The sequence below is a fragment of the Schistocerca nitens genome, chromosome 1 (assembly GCF_023898315.1).
Source record: "Schistocerca nitens isolate TAMUIC-IGC-003100 chromosome 1, iqSchNite1.1, whole genome shotgun sequence".
NCBI lineage: Eukaryota > Metazoa > Arthropoda > Insecta > Orthoptera > Acrididae > Schistocerca > Schistocerca nitens.
In genome coordinates, this window is record NC_064614.1 from 190,033,919 (window position 1) to 190,054,315 (window position 20,397).

At 39.2% G+C, this 20,397-nt stretch overlaps 1 protein-coding gene and 1 non-coding gene across 3 annotated transcripts in view; both read right to left on the minus strand.

The window, feature by feature from the left end:
- Nucleotides 1-4,703: 4,703 nt before the first annotated feature.
- The window catches only part of LOC126245231 (mediator of RNA polymerase II transcription subunit 30-like), a 93,245-nt gene continuing 77,551 nt past the window's right edge, over nucleotides 4,704-20,397 (minus strand). The window contains exon 7 of one of the 2 annotated variants that reach the window (XM_049948298.1): nucleotides 4,704-5,282. In XM_049948298.1, coding sequence (XP_049804255.1) covers nucleotides 5,184-5,282 — 99 coding nt within the window. In that variant the 3' untranslated portion in view covers nucleotides 4,704-5,183. The remainder of the gene's footprint in view (nucleotides 5,283-20,397) is intronic. The other variant, XM_049948299.1, reaches the window with a different exon arrangement.
- Nucleotides 9,620-9,694, minus strand: Trnas-uga (transfer RNA serine (anticodon UGA)). Its single transcript has one exon. It is a non-coding gene; the product is annotated as a tRNA-Ser (tRNA).

Consider the following 20,397-nt stretch of genomic DNA (forward strand, 5'->3'; position numbering starts at 1 on the left):
ACTGCAGATGATTTAGTACACAATGCAAATAAAAAATGTCTCAAGTTATCTAAATTCCGTGCATGAGAGTTTATTCAGGGACTGTCTTTAATTATCGACTGTGAACTTGTATTTAACTTCATGAAATATGTCGATCTTTTAATAATGCCTTCTGTTAACTGTGAGAGAGAGAGAGAGAGAGAGAGAGAGAGAGAGAGAGAGAGAGAGTGTGTGTGTGTGTGTGTGTGTGTGTGTGTGTGTGTGTGTGTCTACCTACTTGGAATGATAGTGTCATTAGTAACTAGACACTACTTGGAATGATAGTGTCATTAGTAACTATATTAATGATTTACTTGCCACACAAATTTTTGGGTCACTTCAGTGTTAGGTTACTGCCCTCGAACAATCGCAATACAAGACATCAGTCAAGTGTAGTAAGTGGCTAGCTGTTTACCTGCAAATGAACTGTAGTGAATGAGACTGTCTGGCCATAAAATGTAGGTTATTCAAAAACTAAATACAATTAAGATATTTGGACTAAAAATCTGATGAAAACCATATAATTTAAAATAGCTTACTTTAGACAAGTTTTCAGCCATATTCGGTGGAGGTGCAGCTACTGGAGGCACATTAGCATAGGTGAATATCACTATGATTCAGCATCTGTAATCGACAAAAACAGCCACTCCACCCTTATCCCTTTCTCCGCATCATCATCCTTCCCGTAGGTGTGGTAACCTTTAACGCAGGTGTATCAGTGACTTTAAAAGGAGTTTCTTCTAAACAGATGCAGAACGTTCTCTCCTGGGCCAGGAGCTGCAATTCTTTTAAATGCAATCGGTATCCATTTAAGTTCCATTGGATTAGGGAAGTCCCTGTGGGAGTCACTGATTACCAATGGTTCTCCTTGTCTGTCCCCCTCGGCAGTAGTGATTCACCCAAGAGGTCAGTGGGAACATGAGACGGTCACCAGCTCTAGTTCCTCCATGTTCATTTTCATACCGGTGTCCTTAACCATATAATCACTACAGGAAAGAGAGAGTGCTCACCAATCCAATGGTTCCGCTGTCAATTCAACTTCAAAAAACTTTGTGTGACTTTTTCTTACTAATAGGAGGAGTTGCTTGCATGGGCGGAGAGGACAGCTTAGGAGGCTTCTGATGCTGTGCAGTGGGATGCATCTGAGATTTGAAGTCTATTGCTGATGGCTACCAAATAATTTGGGTTCAAGACATCTCTCTCTCTCTCTCTCTCTCTCTCTCTCTCTCTCTCTCTCACACACACACACACACACACACTTGCCATTAATGCAACAAAAAATCTTAATCCTGAACATGCCTTTTAATGTTCACCGGTGTTACCATTTACCCATTTACCCTTTGGCATGCTTAGGGCATGCTTGTATTCCAGCATTATACAGAGCTACAGACATTGTGCTGATCATCCTGACAATATTATCGTAACAGAGCTCACACAGCAGCTGTGTATGCAAAGTCTGCAGTTAATATTCACTCACTACAAGAAAACTGTTTAACTGCAGAGGCCAGCATTAAGTACTTATGTCATGTATTGAGGAAGAGTCCATGTTGGACTGTATGGAGGAAATCAAACTACTGATACCCAAAAATCTCAAAGAACATCAAATTTTTTGGGCAAAGTTAACTACTATGGCAAATTTATACCTAAAACAGCTTAAATTGAATGACCACTGAACAGACTCCATGAAAAGGGTGTGAAACTCCAGTTGTTCCTGTCAGTCAACAAACCTTCCTCGAATTTAAAAAGTCAATGTTCAGCCTGCCTAGAACTTTTACATCCAGCATGTGCCTTATGGTGGCAACCCCAATAAAACGTCAGCACTGTGCTGTTACACAAACCTTTGCATTGCATGGAATACCTAATTGCTGTCATAACAAGGAGTGTGATAGAAACTCAAACTATTCATGAATTACAAAAGCGGGTTTAGCAATACTTCATGGCCTAAGAAGGTTGTATTTCTGCTTGCAGATCACAAGCTGATCATCTGACTTTCTTCAAAATAAACTGTGGCCAATACTGCTTAACAATGTAAAACCTTTGTGAATTTTTGTATCAGTTCATGCACAAAATAGTTCAGCAGCGGCAGTTTAGAGCAAATAAGAGATCCACTAGCAACTCACTGGTTAACATGTGAATGCGGGCACAGTGTTGCACCCGATACTCAACAGACCTTGCCTTTTCCCCTGGGCTGCGTATGCAAAATAACTTCTCAGACTTCTGAATACCCATTCGTAACGTAGCTGCGACTTCTAGCAGAAAACTGGTGTGATGTGAGAATGTTTACTAACTAGTTATATAACCAAACAAAATACACTCCTAGAGAAGAATACTCATTCCTTCACACATCTCCAAGTATTACTTGCAGATTTCAACATCTGCTTTTTGCTATCAATGTTCTTCCAACTGAGCCATCAAAGCATGCCTGACATATTCCCTAATACCTTTTCTTCTTCCCTCCCAAATTCAACTGAGGTTAGCTATTGAAACCCAATAATTTATAGCAAGGTATAAAGTATGTAACAGAATGCATATTAAAACATCAGCTAAGTAATTCATTAAATTATATCATATCTTCATGGATGCTAGTTCTACAGTGTTGCAGTATATGGCGTTTAGAAAGGCTGGGCAGAAACAAATTTAAGTTTGGTATTGATTCATGAAGTTCACTTGGGCGGCTCTATAGGTATAGCACTGCCAACCAAAATCGAGTGCCCAAGTTGGAGTCCGTATTTGGTACAAAGTTTTAGGTTTTTACGATTCAAAGAAAACTCCGATAAAAGTAGTAAAAAAAATGCAATGGGCTCACAGAACAGGTGTCTTACTATTAATGTATCATAACTTTCGATTCTCTTTCTTTCTTTTTGCTACTTTATTTGTATTAATAGTGTCCTTGTAACTATCTTTCCTTAAAATAATGGAAATTCTCTCTTTTCTCAGACTGTTCCACTGCCACTGTGATGTTTATGTTTGGTTGGGCAGACGAGTGAGATGCCGTTGCCAATAGAGAACCACTTGCCTAACCCTCTTCAGACTCCTGACACTTCAGTTCTGTAGCACCTCCAGGTCCTGCAAATCTTTCCCTCTTCCACCTGACCCAATTCTTTCCTTCCTCCTCAAACTCATTTGCTTAGGCAAGGTCTCAATCAGCATCAAAATGAATATGTGCATGTGCACACTCATTTTCACTAAAAACTGGAGGTAGTGAATAAGTGTGACTAGCAGATGAGCAGGATGCCTCAGACACAGGCATGAACCATACCATCAAATCAGTGAGTTTGAAAGAGGGCACATTATTGGCACGAGAGAATGTGATGCACCCATCTGGGAAATTGCTGCTGATGTGGAATTAAGTGTTTCAGCAGTGCAATGGGTGTGTGCATATTGGTTCACAGAAGGTCATAGAACACGACGAGGTGGGTCAGGTCGCACCACCCAAACCACTCCTCTGAGAAAATTGACACCTCATCCAAATGGCACTACAGGACAGACACGCATCGTCCTCGGGTCTGGCACAATATTAGAAGAGTGTAACACATTGTACACTATCAGGGGTGACTGTCATTGTTTATTACGGCATGGGTTACGTACTCACAGGCCACTTCTCTGCCTACCTTTGACGAATGTGCAGAAAAGTGCTGGACGGCGACAGTGTATTTAACTACATCAGTGGGGACAGAACTGGCATCCCATACCGTTTTCGGACGAATGCAGTTTCTGTTCGAAAATGATGGCCACATTTTGGTTCACCGCAGACAGGGGAAGCGGCATCTCAGTGACTACATTGGCCCAAGACATACAGCACCAACTCTAGGTCTTATCGTGTGAGGTGCTATTAGGTACAATTGCAGATCACAGTTGGTGTGTGTCCAGTGCACTGTGACCAGTGGGACACCTTAGACACTATTTTTCAGCAAGACAATGCATGACCACATGATGCTGCATGAACACATGCCTTCTTAGTGTTACAGGATACCAGCCTTTACCCTGACCTACCTGATCACCAGTCTTGTCGCCCGTCGAAAATGTGTGGGATACGGTGAAACAACGGGTCCAGTGCTGTGACCCAATGCCGGTCACCACAGATGAACTTTGGAACCAGGTGAACAGAGCATGGATGGTTATACCATAGCATACCATTCACACCTTATATACATCAATGCCACCACACATGGAATAAGTTATAAGGACGCATGGTGGACCACATGTCTACTAGGGAACAGGAGACGCACGCGCACGCGCACGCGCACACACACACACACACACACACACACACACACACACACACACACACACTAATGAACTGCAGAACACTAATTGCCTCATTTTTTCATTTGTTTACAAAATTGTCAAACTTCCCACCTCTCCAAAGAATTCTTTTCTCTAATGTTTGGATTTTATGTAATGATTCTACTTGATGTAGATAGTATCCCCAACCAAAAGTAAGATCTGAATACAAAATAAATTTGATTTCCTTTTACAACATAATATTTTTATGTTCATTAATAATGAAAATGTCATTTGTTGATTACCTGCAGATTCTGCAGATGCAGAGGATTGGGTGAAATGCATATAGGTAATAAATTATGTACTGTAACTCGCTATTCACTATTCATAAATAAAATACTTTAAAATAATTTTCTTAATTTAGACCAGTATATTTATTTGGTTATGTCCATACTATTTGATACTGGTAACTGAACTCAACAATTACAAAAGATAAAAAATCAACATTACTTTCAACATGTGAAGTTACACAGATTTCTTGTACAATTAACAAAAAAACACATTTATATTAAAATTACAATGCCATGATTATGTTGTTTTTGGCAGTGAAAGTTCAAAGGGCTCCAAATGATTTGTGGGCCAAGCTTCATACAATTTATTTCAAGATTACAAAACAAGATAGTACCATGCAACAACCCATTAAACATACGGTCTTTCTCAAAGCTAGCTTTTAATTTCAGTTCAACCCAAATTCCTAAACCGATCTGAGTTTATTTTAACACTCTTTCACAGTTACTTTTCTGCAATACTTTCACATAAGATATCATCTCAATGATGTTTTTGAGATGGTCAGTACAACATACACTAAATAAGATAACACTGCTTAAATTTCTTCGTGCACAAAACTAACAGTTGTTGAAAGAATGTCAAAACCATTCAAGTTATGATCTTCTCATGGTCAGCATAGTGTTAATTTCCCATATTATGCGGCGCAGATGGTCTATTATTTCTTTCAAGTGCCTATTCTTCAGGATAACTTGCTGAAAAGGAAGTGAAGATTTCTATTAGCACAGTACATAGAGAGATCTTTTTGTACAAATTTTAAGGATAAAGCTACAAAAAAATTATGGCATTATTAAATGAATGAACAATCCTAGGAAAAAACCAGTCATTTCTTGGTAGAACAACACAATTATAAATGAAAATCGCTACATTGTCTATGTTTTAAGAATTAATATATTTAACTGATTGGCCGACTGGGGGGTGGGGGGAAGGGGGTGGGGGGGAAGGGGGTGGGGGGGAAGGGGGTGGGGGGAAGGGGGTGGGGGGAAGGGGGTGGGGGGAAGGGGGTGGGGGGAAGGGGGTGGGGGGAAGGGGGTGGGGGGAAGGGGGTGGGGGGGTAGACCGAACAGTGAGGTTGTCTGTCCCATGATTAACATGGCAGAAATCGAAAGAGGAACAACACAAACAGTACAGTTCAATCAAGAGGAATGGACAAAGCACAAACAAAGAGGGTAAATGGACATCAGGGCAGCAGAAAGAGGAAAGAATAGGAGGTGTTGGGTGGAAACAGAGGGGAGGGGTGCCTCAGAAACCCTACGTGCAGCACTGCCACTGACCCGTCCTGACACCTGTGTCACACCATTATCATGATACAATGGAGACAATACCAGGGAAAGACAGAACAGAAGTGGAAACAAAACTGCGTAACAGACCAGACAAAGTGCAAGGAAAAGCTGACTGGTATGAAGGCAAGGCCAAGGTCTCCACAACCAGTGCCTACAATGAGGGACTTAAGTTCCAGAGCAAAATTGAAGGACTTAAATCTGAGAGAACAAGCCACTTTTGGGAAGAAAACTGAGGACAGACCATGCGAGAGTCATCCATTAACACCCAAGACAGGAAGGTGGAAGGGCATATTTAGTCTGAAGGGTCAAAAGGCAGTGGAGCCCCACAGAGAAGGAGGGGGGCAGCTCACTGTGTAGTAAAAACTACGTGTCAACCTAATATGGCCAATACGAAGCAGCAGAGGACGGTAGATTCCTGTGGGGATAGGCAGAGGTTAGAGTGCCACTTGGTGGATGCCTCCTTGATTGCGTGAAGTTCATTAGACAGTGGGGGTATCCTCCCAAGAGTTGGCCACAATTGAGGGGGGTAGGTGAACATTTCCCTGTCAGACTATCAGCAAGTTTATTACCTGGCTTACCGATGTGGCCAAGAAACCAAAGTAAATCAACTGAACAAGCAGCATCACCATTATTAGCGAAAAGTCACGGATTGCAGAGGCCAAGGGATGGCAGGAAAACTCCTAACGACAGCCCGAAGGCCACTCATTGCGTCCATGTGTAACAAAAATCGGGTTAATAAGGACCATTTAACGAAGCAGAGGACCCAACAGGTAGTCATCAATTCCGCAGTAAACACTCTATGCATGGCAGGCAAGGGCTGGTGTCCAGTGCTAACAGAAGATGGTAAGGCATATCCCACATGACACGTGTATTTAGAGCCACCAGTGTAAAAAAACAATGGCATCCTGAAACTCCTGTAAGAGCATTTGGAAGAAACAATGGAACACTATTGGAATTATGAGGCTTTCAGACCCCAGAAGAGATTCATCCTAATCCGCAGCTGAGGTTCAAACAAGTGGGGTCGAGAGGGGTCAGGAGAGAACATGGGGAAGAGGACAAGGGGGAAGATGGAAGTCACAGCAGAGAAGCTAGGCGGGACCCAATTGGTAAACACACATGAGGGCATACAGCTGGTGGGCGATGGTCTGAAGCTGCAAAAATTACAGGAGGGAGGGACAGGAGAGAGCGGATATGATGGTGTAGGAAACCAGGAGCTGGGACCACTGAATCAAAAGGGAAGGGATCGCACAGGGCTAGTGTGAAAGGCAGTGATGGCTAAACGGATACCACTATGGTTAACCGGATCCACGAGCAGCAGCAAAACTGCGCCAAGATGGCGACACTGAGAAAAGTTATGCTGAACTGTGGTTTCCAATTGAAGCAGATGATCAATGGGAGACTGTACCTTGGGAAAGCCACACTGATAAGGAGTTAATAGATCCCAAGAGTCAAGGACCCAATTGAGCTGACGAGCCAGCAGATGGTCTAGTAACTTACAGGGGTCTTTGGTCCCACTGAGTGGCCGGTAACTAACAAGAAATGACGGACCCTTGCCAGGCCTAAGAACAAGAACCACAATACTGTCTTTCCACTGAGAGGGGGAAAATGCCTTGGAGCCAAATATGGTTCAAGACCTGGAGGAGACAATGTCTTCATGGGGGATTGATGTGTTGAAGTAATTGGTTACTGATGGAGTCAGTGTCAGGAGCTGAATCATGGGAAGAAAAGAAGGCCAGAAGCAGCTCTCATTCAGTAAAAGGTTCGTTGTAATATTCTGCCTGGCAAGTGGTAAAACCATAAGCAGTTAGCTTCAGCCCTCTGCTTCCGGAGGAAAAGGCGGCTGAATAGGAGGCCGACGTCAATGCTATCACAAAATGGTCCCGAAGTGTTCCGTGAGAACTGACAGACCTGCACAAAGGCCACCTGGAAGGGGACGACACAGAATGGGATACTGCGCTGACAACCTCGAGGTGCGCAGAATATAGCCCACACCCATGATGGAGGGACTGATGACCGTAGATAGGAGATGAAGCATTCCCTACACACCCACTTGCCCTGTTTGATTAAGTAACAGGCTTTGGTGCAAAGATATTTAGGTAATAAGACCATCGGACGATATGTGTTTCTTAAGATGATGTAAGGCGCGATGACAATCGCAGATAGCGGTGGCAATGAGTGTGCTCCACCACAGAACTAGACGACAATGAACAGGGCCTGTTCAAGTGGTGGACAGCAATGTTGGCAGTGCGGATTAGCAGGGTAACCTGGTCATCAGGAGGGCATCACCAGTGGCTGCTTAAGAAGGGAGACACTGCTTCTACCAGTGACAGGGAGCAGTTCTCAGAAGGGAGGGCGTGGGAACCACAGGAGACTGGGAGAGGAGACAGGGACAGGACTGGGATAATGAAGAGGTAAGAGCTGTGCTTAAAAAATGTCAAAGTGCAAAAGAGTGGTGTTATCACTTGAAGATAATAAACATCACTGATTAATTAAAACATGGGAGAAATTTGTATTAAGTCAGCCAATAAGTGTGATGTAGGTATCTGTATGAGGAGCAATATTAAGAAGAATACCAATTCAATTTTGAAGTACACCTGCAAACTTGATAATGAAGACATGAGTTAACATCAAAGTGATTATGGTTTTTACAAAAACAATCAACTGAGCAACCAATATCTGGTCCTTTGCTCAATGAAAAAGGCATAACAGTTAGACAAATAAATGGGTGGCAATGAGCTGTTTGTGGCAACTAATGGATGGTTGTGCAGATTTATATCTTGCCATGGAATTCTGTGAACTGGAAATACAAGGTAAAAAAATGTCTGCTGATGTAGATGCAGTAAATTTTATTTTAAAGATGGTTTTCAAAAATAAATGGAGGAAATGACCAAGTTGGACTTTGTTTACAACACTGATGAAACTTGATTGAATTGGAAATCATTACCATCAAAATCTTCGGCTTCTCGGCAAGATAGTTCAGCTCCAGGATATATAACAAAGAGCGAGCGACAATACTGATTTGAACAATTGCTACCAGGAGCCAAAAAATTCGAAAGTCCTAGATAATTTAAAAATATCAAGGTTCACTTAACTAATTTATTATTTACTGTGTGTTTTAGGGTGTTTAGGCTCTCTCTTACATCTGACCTAACATCTTACAAAAACATTCACAAGGATGATAATAATAATAATAATAATAATAATAATAACAATAATAATTACGGATTTCTAATTATTGATACATGTTCAATTACCCAAAAGTTCCTAAATGCAATATAACACATACCGTACAGTTAATAGGAAGTGACACTTTATCAAGGTCCGCGTCACTTTTCACTCTTAACCAGACTTAACGTCTGAGAAAGTAAAGAAACAATAATAAAACCTGTGGAGGCCCGGGAAAAGAATATGCCTCCGGCATGTTCAGCCAGTCGTAAAAGGCGACGAAAAGAACAAACCACTAATAGGGCTAACCCCCCTTTTAGTGTGATTAGTTGGTTCAGGACAGAACTAAAGAAGCCTCGGACAAGCGCCGTCATGGTCGGGGACGATGCTTGAACCCTATGCCCACCCACAATGGTAACGACACTGCTAGCCAACTGGAAAATTATTTAAATCCAAATAGAGGTGTTTTGCAGAATATGCTTCCTGCAACCACCCTAGAAGGAAAACAAAGACAGAGGATGAGATGGTCAGATGAAGTTAATCAACACCTCATGTTCTGAAACTTCCTGGCAGATTAAAACTGTGTGCCCGACCGAGACTCGAACTCGGGACCTTTGCCTTTCACGGGCAAGTGCTCTACCAACTGAGCTACCGAAGCACGACTCACGCCCGGTACTCACAGCAGGAGAGCTTCTGTAAAGTTTGGAAGGTAGGAGACGAGGTACTGGCAGAAGTAAAGCTGTGAGTACCGGGCGTGAGTCGTGCTTCGGTAGCTCAGTTGGTAGAGCACTTGCCCGCGAAAGGCAAAGGTCCCGAGTTCGAGTCTCTGTCGGGCACACAGTTTTAATCTGCCAGGAAGTTTCATATCAGCGCACACTCCGCTGCAGAGTGAAAATCTCATTCTGGACCTCATGTTCTGTTATTACCAAGCAACAAACCTAGGAACCAACACAACTGGATACAGGTCACAAGTATACACAACATTTATTACCAGATACCCAGAATTAAATTTTTTAACAGAACAACGACTGGCTGATCAGATCCGTGTAATAATCAAAAATAACAGGATACCCCAGTCAGAATTAGAAAACATCAAACAACAAGTACAACAAATACTGGAACAAAATAATGTGCAATCAGAAGAAGAAAATACAGTAATGGACTCAAACATCCCAGAGCAAACAAAAAAAGAACAACACGCACCAATTAAACAATCAGAGGAAAACGAAATCTTAAGACAGCCACCAGAACAAGCACAAATAGAACACTAAGTGACACACATGTTAGATATAGAAGAAAAATTTCAGCTGACATATATAGAATACAAAGACACAAATACAGACATTAGACCATTCTTGCATAGACCACCAAATAACCCACAAGTCGAAACAATAAAAACTATCAATTCAATCATACACAACAGAATAAATGAAAACACAACTATGGAAGAGTTACAACTACTGGTTTATATAGGAGCACTCACTACACTAAATATACACACTAGGTAGAGATCAGAACCAGCCAACACACAGAAGAAACCCACAAAACCAGCATGGCAACACATGCTACAGATCAGAATAGAAAAACTGAGAAAGGACATCGGACAGCTAACACAATTTATAAGAAATGAAATGTCAGGAAAAAAAAAAAAAAAAAAACGAAAAAGGTTAGGTAAAATCTCACAACAAGAAGCGATAGAGCAATTAGATGAAAAGAAACAGAAATTACAAGCATTGGCCAAACGACTTAAAAGATACAAAAAAAGTGAAAATAGAAGGGAACAAAACCAAACATCCAACACAAACCAAAAGAAATTTTACCAGACAATAGATAACACACACATAAAAATAGACAATCCACCAAACATAACAGACATGGAACACTTCTGGAGCAACATATGGTCAAACCCGGTAAGACATAACAGGCATGCACGGTGGATACAAGCAGAAACAGACACATACAAGATGAAACCACAAATGCCTGAAGTGATAATTTTGCAACATGAAGTCACCCAAGCAATTAATTCTACTCAATTGGAAAGCCCCTGGAAATGATAAAATAGCAAATTTCTGGCTAAAGAAGTTCACCTCAACACATTCACATCTAACTAAATTATTTAACAGTTACATTGCAGACCCATACACATTCCCTGATACACTTACACATGGAATAACTTATCTGAAACCTAAAAATCAAGCAGACACAGCAAACCTAGCTAAATATCGCCCCATAACATGCCTACAAACAATATACAAAATATTAACTTCAGTCATTACACAGAAATTAATGACTCATACAACACAGAAAAAAATTATAAATGAACAAAAAGGCTGCTGCAAAGGAGCACAAGGATGTAAAGAGCAACTGATAATAGATGCAGAGGTGACATATCAAGCTAAAACTAAACAAAGGTCACTACACTATGCATACATTGATTACCAAAAAGCTTTTGATAGTGTACCCCACTCATGGTTACTACAAATATTGGAAATATACAAAGTAGATCCTAAATTGATACAGTTCCTAAACACAGTAATGAAAAATTGGAAAACCACACTTAATATCCAAACAAATTCAAATAATATCACGTCACAGCCAATACAGATTAAGCGTGGAATATACCAAGGAGACTAAGTCCTTTCTGGTTCTGCCTTGCCCTGAACCCACTATCCAACATTCTAAATAATACAAATTATGGATACAATATTACTGGAACATACCCACACAAAATCACCCATTTGCTATACATAGATGATCTAAAACTACTGGCAGCAACAAATCAACAACTCAACCAATTACTAAAGATAACAGAAGTATTCAGCAATGATATAAATATGGCTTTTGGAACAGACAAATGTAAGAAAAATAGCATAGTCAAGGGAAAACACACTAAACAAGAAGATTACATACTGGATAACCACAGCGACTGCATAGAAGCGATGGAAAAAACAGATGCCTATAAATATCTAGGATACAGACAAAAAATAGGAATAGATAATACAAATATTAAAGAAGAACTAAAAGAAAAATATAGACAAAGACTAACAAAAATACTGAAAACAGAATTGACAGCAAGAAACAAGACAAAAGCTATAAATACTTATGCTATACCAATATTGACCTACTCATTTGGAGTAGTGAAATGGAGTAACACAGACCTAGAAGCGCTCAATACACTTACACGATCACAATGCCACAAATATAGAATACATCACATACATTCAGCAACAGAAAGATTCACATTAAGCAGAAAGGAAGGAGGAAGGGGATTTATCGACATAAAAAACCTACATTATGGACAGGTAGACAATTTAAGAAAATTCTTTCTAGAACGAGCAGAAACTAGCAAAATACACAAAGCAATCACTCATATAAATACATCGGCTACACCATTGCAATTTCATAACCACTTCTACAACCCTTTAGATCACATAACATCAACAGACATGAAGAAAATAAATTGGAAAAAGAAAACACTACATGGCAAGCACCTGTATCATTTAACACAGCCACACATCGATCAAGACGCATCCAACACATGGCTAAGAAAAGGCAATATATACAGTGAGACAGAAGGATTCATGATTGCAATACAGGATCAAACAATAAACACCAGGCATTACAGCAAGCATATTATTAAAGATCCCAATACCACAAGAGATAAATGCAGACTTTGCAAACAACAAATAGAAACAGTAGATCACATCACAAGTGGATGTACAATACTAGCAAATACAGAATACCCCAGAAGACATGACAATGTAGCAAAAATAATACATCAACAGCTTGCCTTACAACATAAACTTATAAAACAACACGTTCCCACATACAAGTATGCACCACAAAGTGTACTGGAGAATGATGAATTCAAATTATACTGGAACAGAACCATTATAACAGATAAAACAACACCACATAACAAACCTGACATCATACTCACCAATAAAAAGAAGAAATTAACACAACTAATCGAAATATCCATACCCAATACAACAAATATACAAAAGAAAACAGGAGAAAAAATTGAAAAATACATCCAACTGGCTGAGGAAGTCAAAGACATGTGGCATCAGGATAAAGTTGACATCATACCAATTATATTAACTACAGGAGTCATACCACACAATATCCACCAGTACATCAATGCAATACAGCTACATCCAAACTTATATATACAACTACAGAAATCAGTAATTATTGATACATGTTCAATTACCCGAAAGTTCCTAAATGCAATATAACACATACCATACAGTTAAAAGGAAGTGACGCTTGATCAAGGTCCGCGTCACTTTCTATTTTTAACCAGACTTAACGTCTGAGAAAGTAAAGAATAATAATAATAATAATAATAATAATAATAATAATAATAATACCAAAGGACATTAAGGATAATATAGATTACTATAGCAGATTTGAGTAAACATTTAGTATTACAGGAACAGGAGGCATGCAGGAGGAGGAAAATTTTGATGTAGCAGACTGCAAAATTGCAAGATTCAGTTTTTTTTTATTTATTTATTTAATTGATGCCTAGTTTCGGGTTACCTGAATCCATTTTCAAATCATCCAGCAGACATAGCATGCAAACCACATTACAACCATACATACTCTTATCAAAGTCAAGGTTTGCAACAAACAATGGCAGGACAAACCAACTACTCCTGCCAATGTTAAATGAGAAATTTGTTTTTAATTTAAGTGTAGGTACGATCTTAACACGGTTTGCATGCTATTACAGAATACACTATTTTGTCTGACAATGTTTTAAGAATGCACGCACAAAAATGATTCTAACAAAATATACATGTTTCATACAAAGCACTCAGGAAACAGTACTGGTTACTTCCGCACAAGATGCAATTCAACATACACAGTTATTACAGTCACAAAGATCAGTCTGCATTACATATGCTTATATATACAATATTACTTTAAGTCAAATTTTTGAAGGCTGCACTTAATCACTGTGACTGGGTCACCACAGTCATAAATAAAAATTTCCTGCAGCGTAATTGCCTAGTGTAATGGTTAACATAGAAACCTGACTTGTGGAAGACCACAGACTCAAATTCCATCACATGCAGTATGTGTCATTTTTTACATCTAATCAAAAAACTATCATTTTTATTCAATTAACTGGTTTCACTGTTTTTATTTTTTATATCTAATGCTTTACCATTTATTTTCATCACTTATTGACTTTATTTGTTCTTATACTTCTGGAATCTGCTTGTGTTGCCTATAATTTGCAACTAAGTGCCAGCCAAGACTGCTCATTCGTAGCCAGTATGAGGACAGTTTTAGGTAATCAAGAACAGTGAGAAATTACAGTTTGCTTTTACTGCTGAAACTGAAATTTTGTTGCAGAAGATGGCTATGCAAATAAACATAATATGACATTTTTCTGTCTTGAGTTTGCTCTTAGAGGTTTGCCTTAAACCCAGGAACAAAGTTTTCAGATTATTGATCATTGTTTTCTGGGATACATTGCACATCATGAAGACCCGAATTTAAATCCAGGGCTACAAAACATATCGTCTGCTGCAGTCCAGTCTTTGGTCATATAAAGTCAGCTGTCGACAGAGGATCTCCTATTTCCAGTGGTCCCTTCCCACATTGCTCTGCATTACACATTAACAAGCATTCGTGAAGTGACCCGCTGTGTTTATGAGTCACCTATAACCAAGCTGCAGCTGGCAGCAGATGTGGCAACATTGAAATGGCAAGTGACAGATGTCAATTATCAAGTAATTTCAATCAGACTACAGTAATCAATTAAATAAAGAAACTGAATCTTGCAACTTTGGCCATTTTCCACATCAAACTTGTTCGTACAAGTTTCAGTCCCCTTATTAACCCAGCAGGCTGGAAACCCCATAAAGTACCAAGATTGAAATGACAGTGACTGCGGTTGTTAGGAAAGAACAAAATTTAAATGAACTCTGGTAAAATGGGGGAAGGAGAAGTCATAGGGGAGGGGGGAATTGGTGAAAGTGAGCTGTAGACTAGCATAGGGGAGAAATGGCTATTGTGAAACATGGTGGACCATTAAGTTTGAGAGGAATTTAATTTCTGTGATTTTTTAAAGGGCAACTGTTCTTAAGTTACGTTCCTGATACAGGGCACTATTTTCAGAACATGGCAGTGTTATGTGACTGTACAGAAAAAAATTCTACTTTGTCAAGAATGAATATTTCTGCTGTGCCATTCAGATAGCACCATGAGAGTTGAAGTTACATAAGAGGGTGTGCAAGATTGAGAATATAATACAGCAGACAGAATATGATTTATAAAAACCGAAAATAGGTGTGGATGAATACCAAAATATTCGCTGACTGGTTTGACAAAAACTTTTATCCACAAAGTAAAAAATTTCAGTACGAAGTTAGTGAAGAGGGAAAGTCCTACTCTTACTGGATAATACGCCAAACCATCCTTTGGCTGAACTGTTGGAGAGAGGAAATGGAAGTTTACAATCAAATGTGTGTCTCCTAATGTGACATACTCACTACAACTAATGGATCAAAATATTACTGAAACATTAAAAGCACTATACAGAAAAAAACTTTTACTAAGGTCGTTATCTGTTGCTGAAGGTAACATAGAAGTCATTTGGTCTTTTGTTGAAGGAAATGAATTTAAAGGACACTTCTTACATTGTTGCAGATGCATAGGATTGACTGAAAGGAAGACTTTGAACAAAGCTTAGAACAAATGCTAAAACAGGAGCAATAACTCTTAAGGATGATTCTGTTTTGGAGAATACAAATGAGCTGCTGACAAACATACAAATATTCCTGTACTGTGATTCTGATAAGAAGAGTGGCTCACTTGTGATAGTAGTGATTGAAGTTCTCGGATCATGCTGGATGGCAAAATTGTTGAAACCCTATTGCAGGCAAACAAACTACAGAAAGTACAAGAAGATGAAACAAAATTAAACAGAGATAAAGAACCATTTCATATGGAAGCATTTCAAGCCCCGGAAACAGTTTTTAAATGGCACCTTGGGATTACTGCAATTAAAACAAATTCATGATGCAGCAGCAATGAAAATAATAAACTATTTATGTAATGTGACAATTATTAAATATTTAAAACAAAATTAAACTGCATTTACTGTCCTACGTGACTTGTGTTATGTATTTCATGATTAAGGTTGCAATACTTCGTTAAAATTACTAAAGTGCGTACGTAGTATGAAATGTGTGTCTAATATCTAAACAAACCTTTATTTTCATTGATTTTAATAAGTTTGTTTTTCTTGTTTTGAATAAACCTCTAGCATTATACATTGATTTCATGAAATTTATTTGCAATTGTGGAATCTCTGACGTTAGCCGCATTAGGTATGAAGATATTACCTACTGATAAAACACGAATATTTGTGCCAGACCACGACTAACTCAAATTTCCTGCTTGTCCTGAATGGCTGCCCTAACCATTCAGCTATCCGAGCATGTTCCCAGCGCTGACACAAACGTCCGTATGTCATACCGTCTATGACTCCATCACTCACAATTTTAGTTTGATTCCTGGTGTAGGATTTCAAGGAGACAAACATATTCAACATCACTATTACGATTTTCATTGTGCTTGTTGAGGCTTCTAAAAAATGTCTGAAGAAACAGACACTGGTAATGATCTTGCAGCTGCATGAAATTTATTCATAATTGCAGAATCTTTCTGAAATTAACTTGCATTGGGTACAAAGATACAGTGTAGCATCAATTACCTGAATTTTGGTCAACCGAATGACCATTTCACTGCACTCACTGAAGCATGGCTTACAGGGCAGTTGAAAAGCCAGAGGAACGGGTATAATACAGTTAAAACAGATACAAATAAGTAAAAATTAATATAGGGATAAAAATGAAAGCATGGAGAAGTAGTGAGAGGAATGTAAAGACAACAAATGAACCTGTCAATTTTTTTAAAAAAAGGGACAAATAGGGAAATTAAAATAAATTTAAAAGATTAGCTTACTGGCACAATTCAGTTTAGGAATGGGTCATAATGGAAAAAAGAGGTTGCAACAACAGGATCAGTTGGCATGAATTAAGGCCAAGAGGAGGTACAAACTGAGCATATGCTGCTGCAAGAAAGAATTAGTATCACCTGCATGGTGAAGCAGAAACTAAAGTTACGATAACTTAATTGCAGTGCATGCATTATGGCCTGTTATTGTGTATTACCTCATTAATACACAGTTTCTTTGCTGACATGGAAAGCTGAAATGTGATCTTATCTACTATCTCAAACATTTATGCGTAATGAGCATGGAGCAGATAACAAAGACACAGCAAATTAGCAATTTCTGCAGTAAGTGTACTCGCAAGGATATTAGACACATGGCAACAAAATGGGTTAAGCAGTGATGTTAGAATGGTGAAAAGGTATCGTCAGGATCTAATGTCACATTAGTAAAAGGTACAACCATGTGCAATTCTTAATTTTATCTGATTTGATCCATTATAAATGGTTTTTGAAAGCCTGCGACTGTAGAAACAATAGGTTTGTTTATAAATAAATAAATCCTCTGCTACCAGTCACAATTTTTCTTTATTTTACTATTCGCACGACGCGTTTCGAGAAATAATTCCCATTTTCAAGTGCGTTTTTTGTGTGTATTAAGCCATTTCTTTTGATGTTGTCAGTGTGTGTGTGTCTGCTTCATTTTGTTGACTTAAGTTTTCTAATGGTCCATTTGTGTAGAGTCTCACATTTAACATCACACACAACTTCTTGTACACTTTACACATCCAAAATATCTTATATAAACAAAGCAGTTACAAAGATCTTCTTGCAGTTACAAAGATCTTCTTACAGATGCTAGAAAACTTAAAAGTCAACAAAATGAAGCACGCGCACGCGCACTCTGACAACATCAAAAGAAATGGCTTAATATCTTCATTTTATGTTTACCGGTTCATAGTGTCCAACAGGTACAATATTTCAGCGATCAGACATGTTTCCAATGGCAGGGGCACTGCCAAACTGACCTCCTGGGGCACATGGCCAACTTACATCCCCTTCCCTTTGTGAGCCATTCCCTATGCGGTCTGCGCCCGAGGCATGTGTCGGGGGCAGCAGAGGTGTTGACATCAGCGTCTGTGGTAGTGCAGGTGTAGTTACTACATTTGGCCTGGTCGCCAGATCGTTGTATTTTCTGAGTGTCTTCCTAATTAGATTCAGTGCTGGTTCTGAAGTCTCACTAAGACTTTGTGGTCTACTTTGGAGAGAGGGGCGTATGATGCCTGTCTACCTCCATCACTGTTAACCGAACTTGCCAATGTTTTGCAAGAAGAATGGCTTATGGTCCCTTTGAAAGCCATACAAGACCTGTATTTATCCATTCTGAGATGGCTGGAAGCTATTTTGACTGTCAATAGTTACCCTACACTGTATTAGGCACGATTATGTGTTGTGACTTTAGTTTTTCCAAATTTTTGCCCACTCCCTTTATCTCATCACATACAGTAGAATTTTTTTTTCATTTTTTACTTTAACTATAAAGTCAGAACCCCCACTGACTGAAATGCCTGCTTCACCTCATTATCACAGCTATTTAAGTCTAGATCCCATTCACTGTTCACCTGTGTGGTACAGTCCTCATTACAGTACTAACCTTGAGTTCACTGACTAATATATCTCCAAGACTTTGCATCAGAAACTGCTTTCCATTGTTTTCACATGTAATGCTTCCCACCAATACAGGATTGAGTACTTGAAGTAAAGGTATTTACTCAAATATAGATTTACTACACATATATACATCCAGCCTTGGCACTTTCTTCGATTCTTACAATTACCCCATTCACTTATTTTCCAAGTGTTTTTCTAAGCTGTTTTAGTCAATCTTAAAAAAATATCAAAATAAACAGTCCTGGATGATGCGAGCTGTTTGAACAGGCTGTTTCATCTTCGAAATAGCATCACCATTGGGGAACAAGTATCGTACCATGCGACAGACCTGATCAGCCATAATGATCGCATAAACCTTGGTCATAATGTGACCTTGATAGTAATCATGGGGCCCATGGAATATCACAATATGGCTGCCCACATCATAATCTAACACCTGCCTTGTTTCACTCTTAACAGCAAACAGTCTGCATTGTAGGCTTAGGACAGAGTAAGCCAGATTGAAACTCAACCAGAAGTTGGAAAGAGTGTGAAACAAGTCTCATCTAACTAAATGACATTCTGCCATTGCTCCCTATTCTAGGTTTTATAATGTCTGCACAGTTTTCTGGTACGGGCATTTGCACCACAGAGCCGTTTTGGAATTCCAGCTCACCCCAAAATTCCCTACTTATGTAGCTCCCTTCATGTCTTGACGCTGACGGGATTCGCAAGTGCGACATTCAGTTTTGTAGTGACTTTTGCAGCTTCTTGTCCTCCTCTTATTTGTCACAATCCTCTGCAAAGACTGTGTCACAGTTACTGAACACACACTTTTATCCAAGCTGTGACTTAGCAGGTGATGTTTCCCTGCTTTCCCTGTATGTGGTATGCTGCCTCTTGAAATACCAAACATTTCAGATCCCTTTGTTATGGAAGTTCCCACAATACAAGCACCAACTTGTTAATGTTCAAATCCACTTAGCTCCAGCACAATGCACTCAGAACTAAATAAAACATTGCTCTGACCTTGGCTGACACTTCAAAATGTTGAGGGCATGGCACAGGTGTCATTCGGGTTCTAATACAACAGCACAACCTGCAGGCTTGGCTATCATGTGCATTTACGTTCAAGCATGAATTTCTGGAATGTTCCCACATTTTTGTCCATTTGTAGCATTCATCAAACAATCAGTAAAATGGGTATAAAAGTATGGTGCCACTAACCACATAGCAAACATACCACCTGACAACACCAATGAAAAATTAAGCCACATGTTTGTGCACTATACTTCAAGTGAAGTAGCTGGAAGTACAAATAATTGAGCCAGGTACTGTTATTTGTTGGTTAGTTTACAATGTATTTATGTATAGAAATGACCTACAACAGTTCAGTAGAAGCTGCATCAATGGAAGTCACAAAATGGTATAAAGAAAGTATTAGTTATGAAAAATTAGTCATGTCCTACAAAATTTCATCATTCAACTTCATTGTGGATTGAGGTAATGACATCAACACCATCAACAGAAAAAACTGTCATGGTTGCACAAGATCGATGTATGTAATCTTCACACATGAAGTTTTTCCACCTGTTCTGGACGTCAGACAATCTAGGGCAATTACAAACTGGTTGAATTATAAATAGCCAATAAAGGCAATAATAATAAATGAATAAATTAAAAGTAACAAGAGGAAGATCCGATTGGACTATGAGGCACCAGCCCACATTTGTGC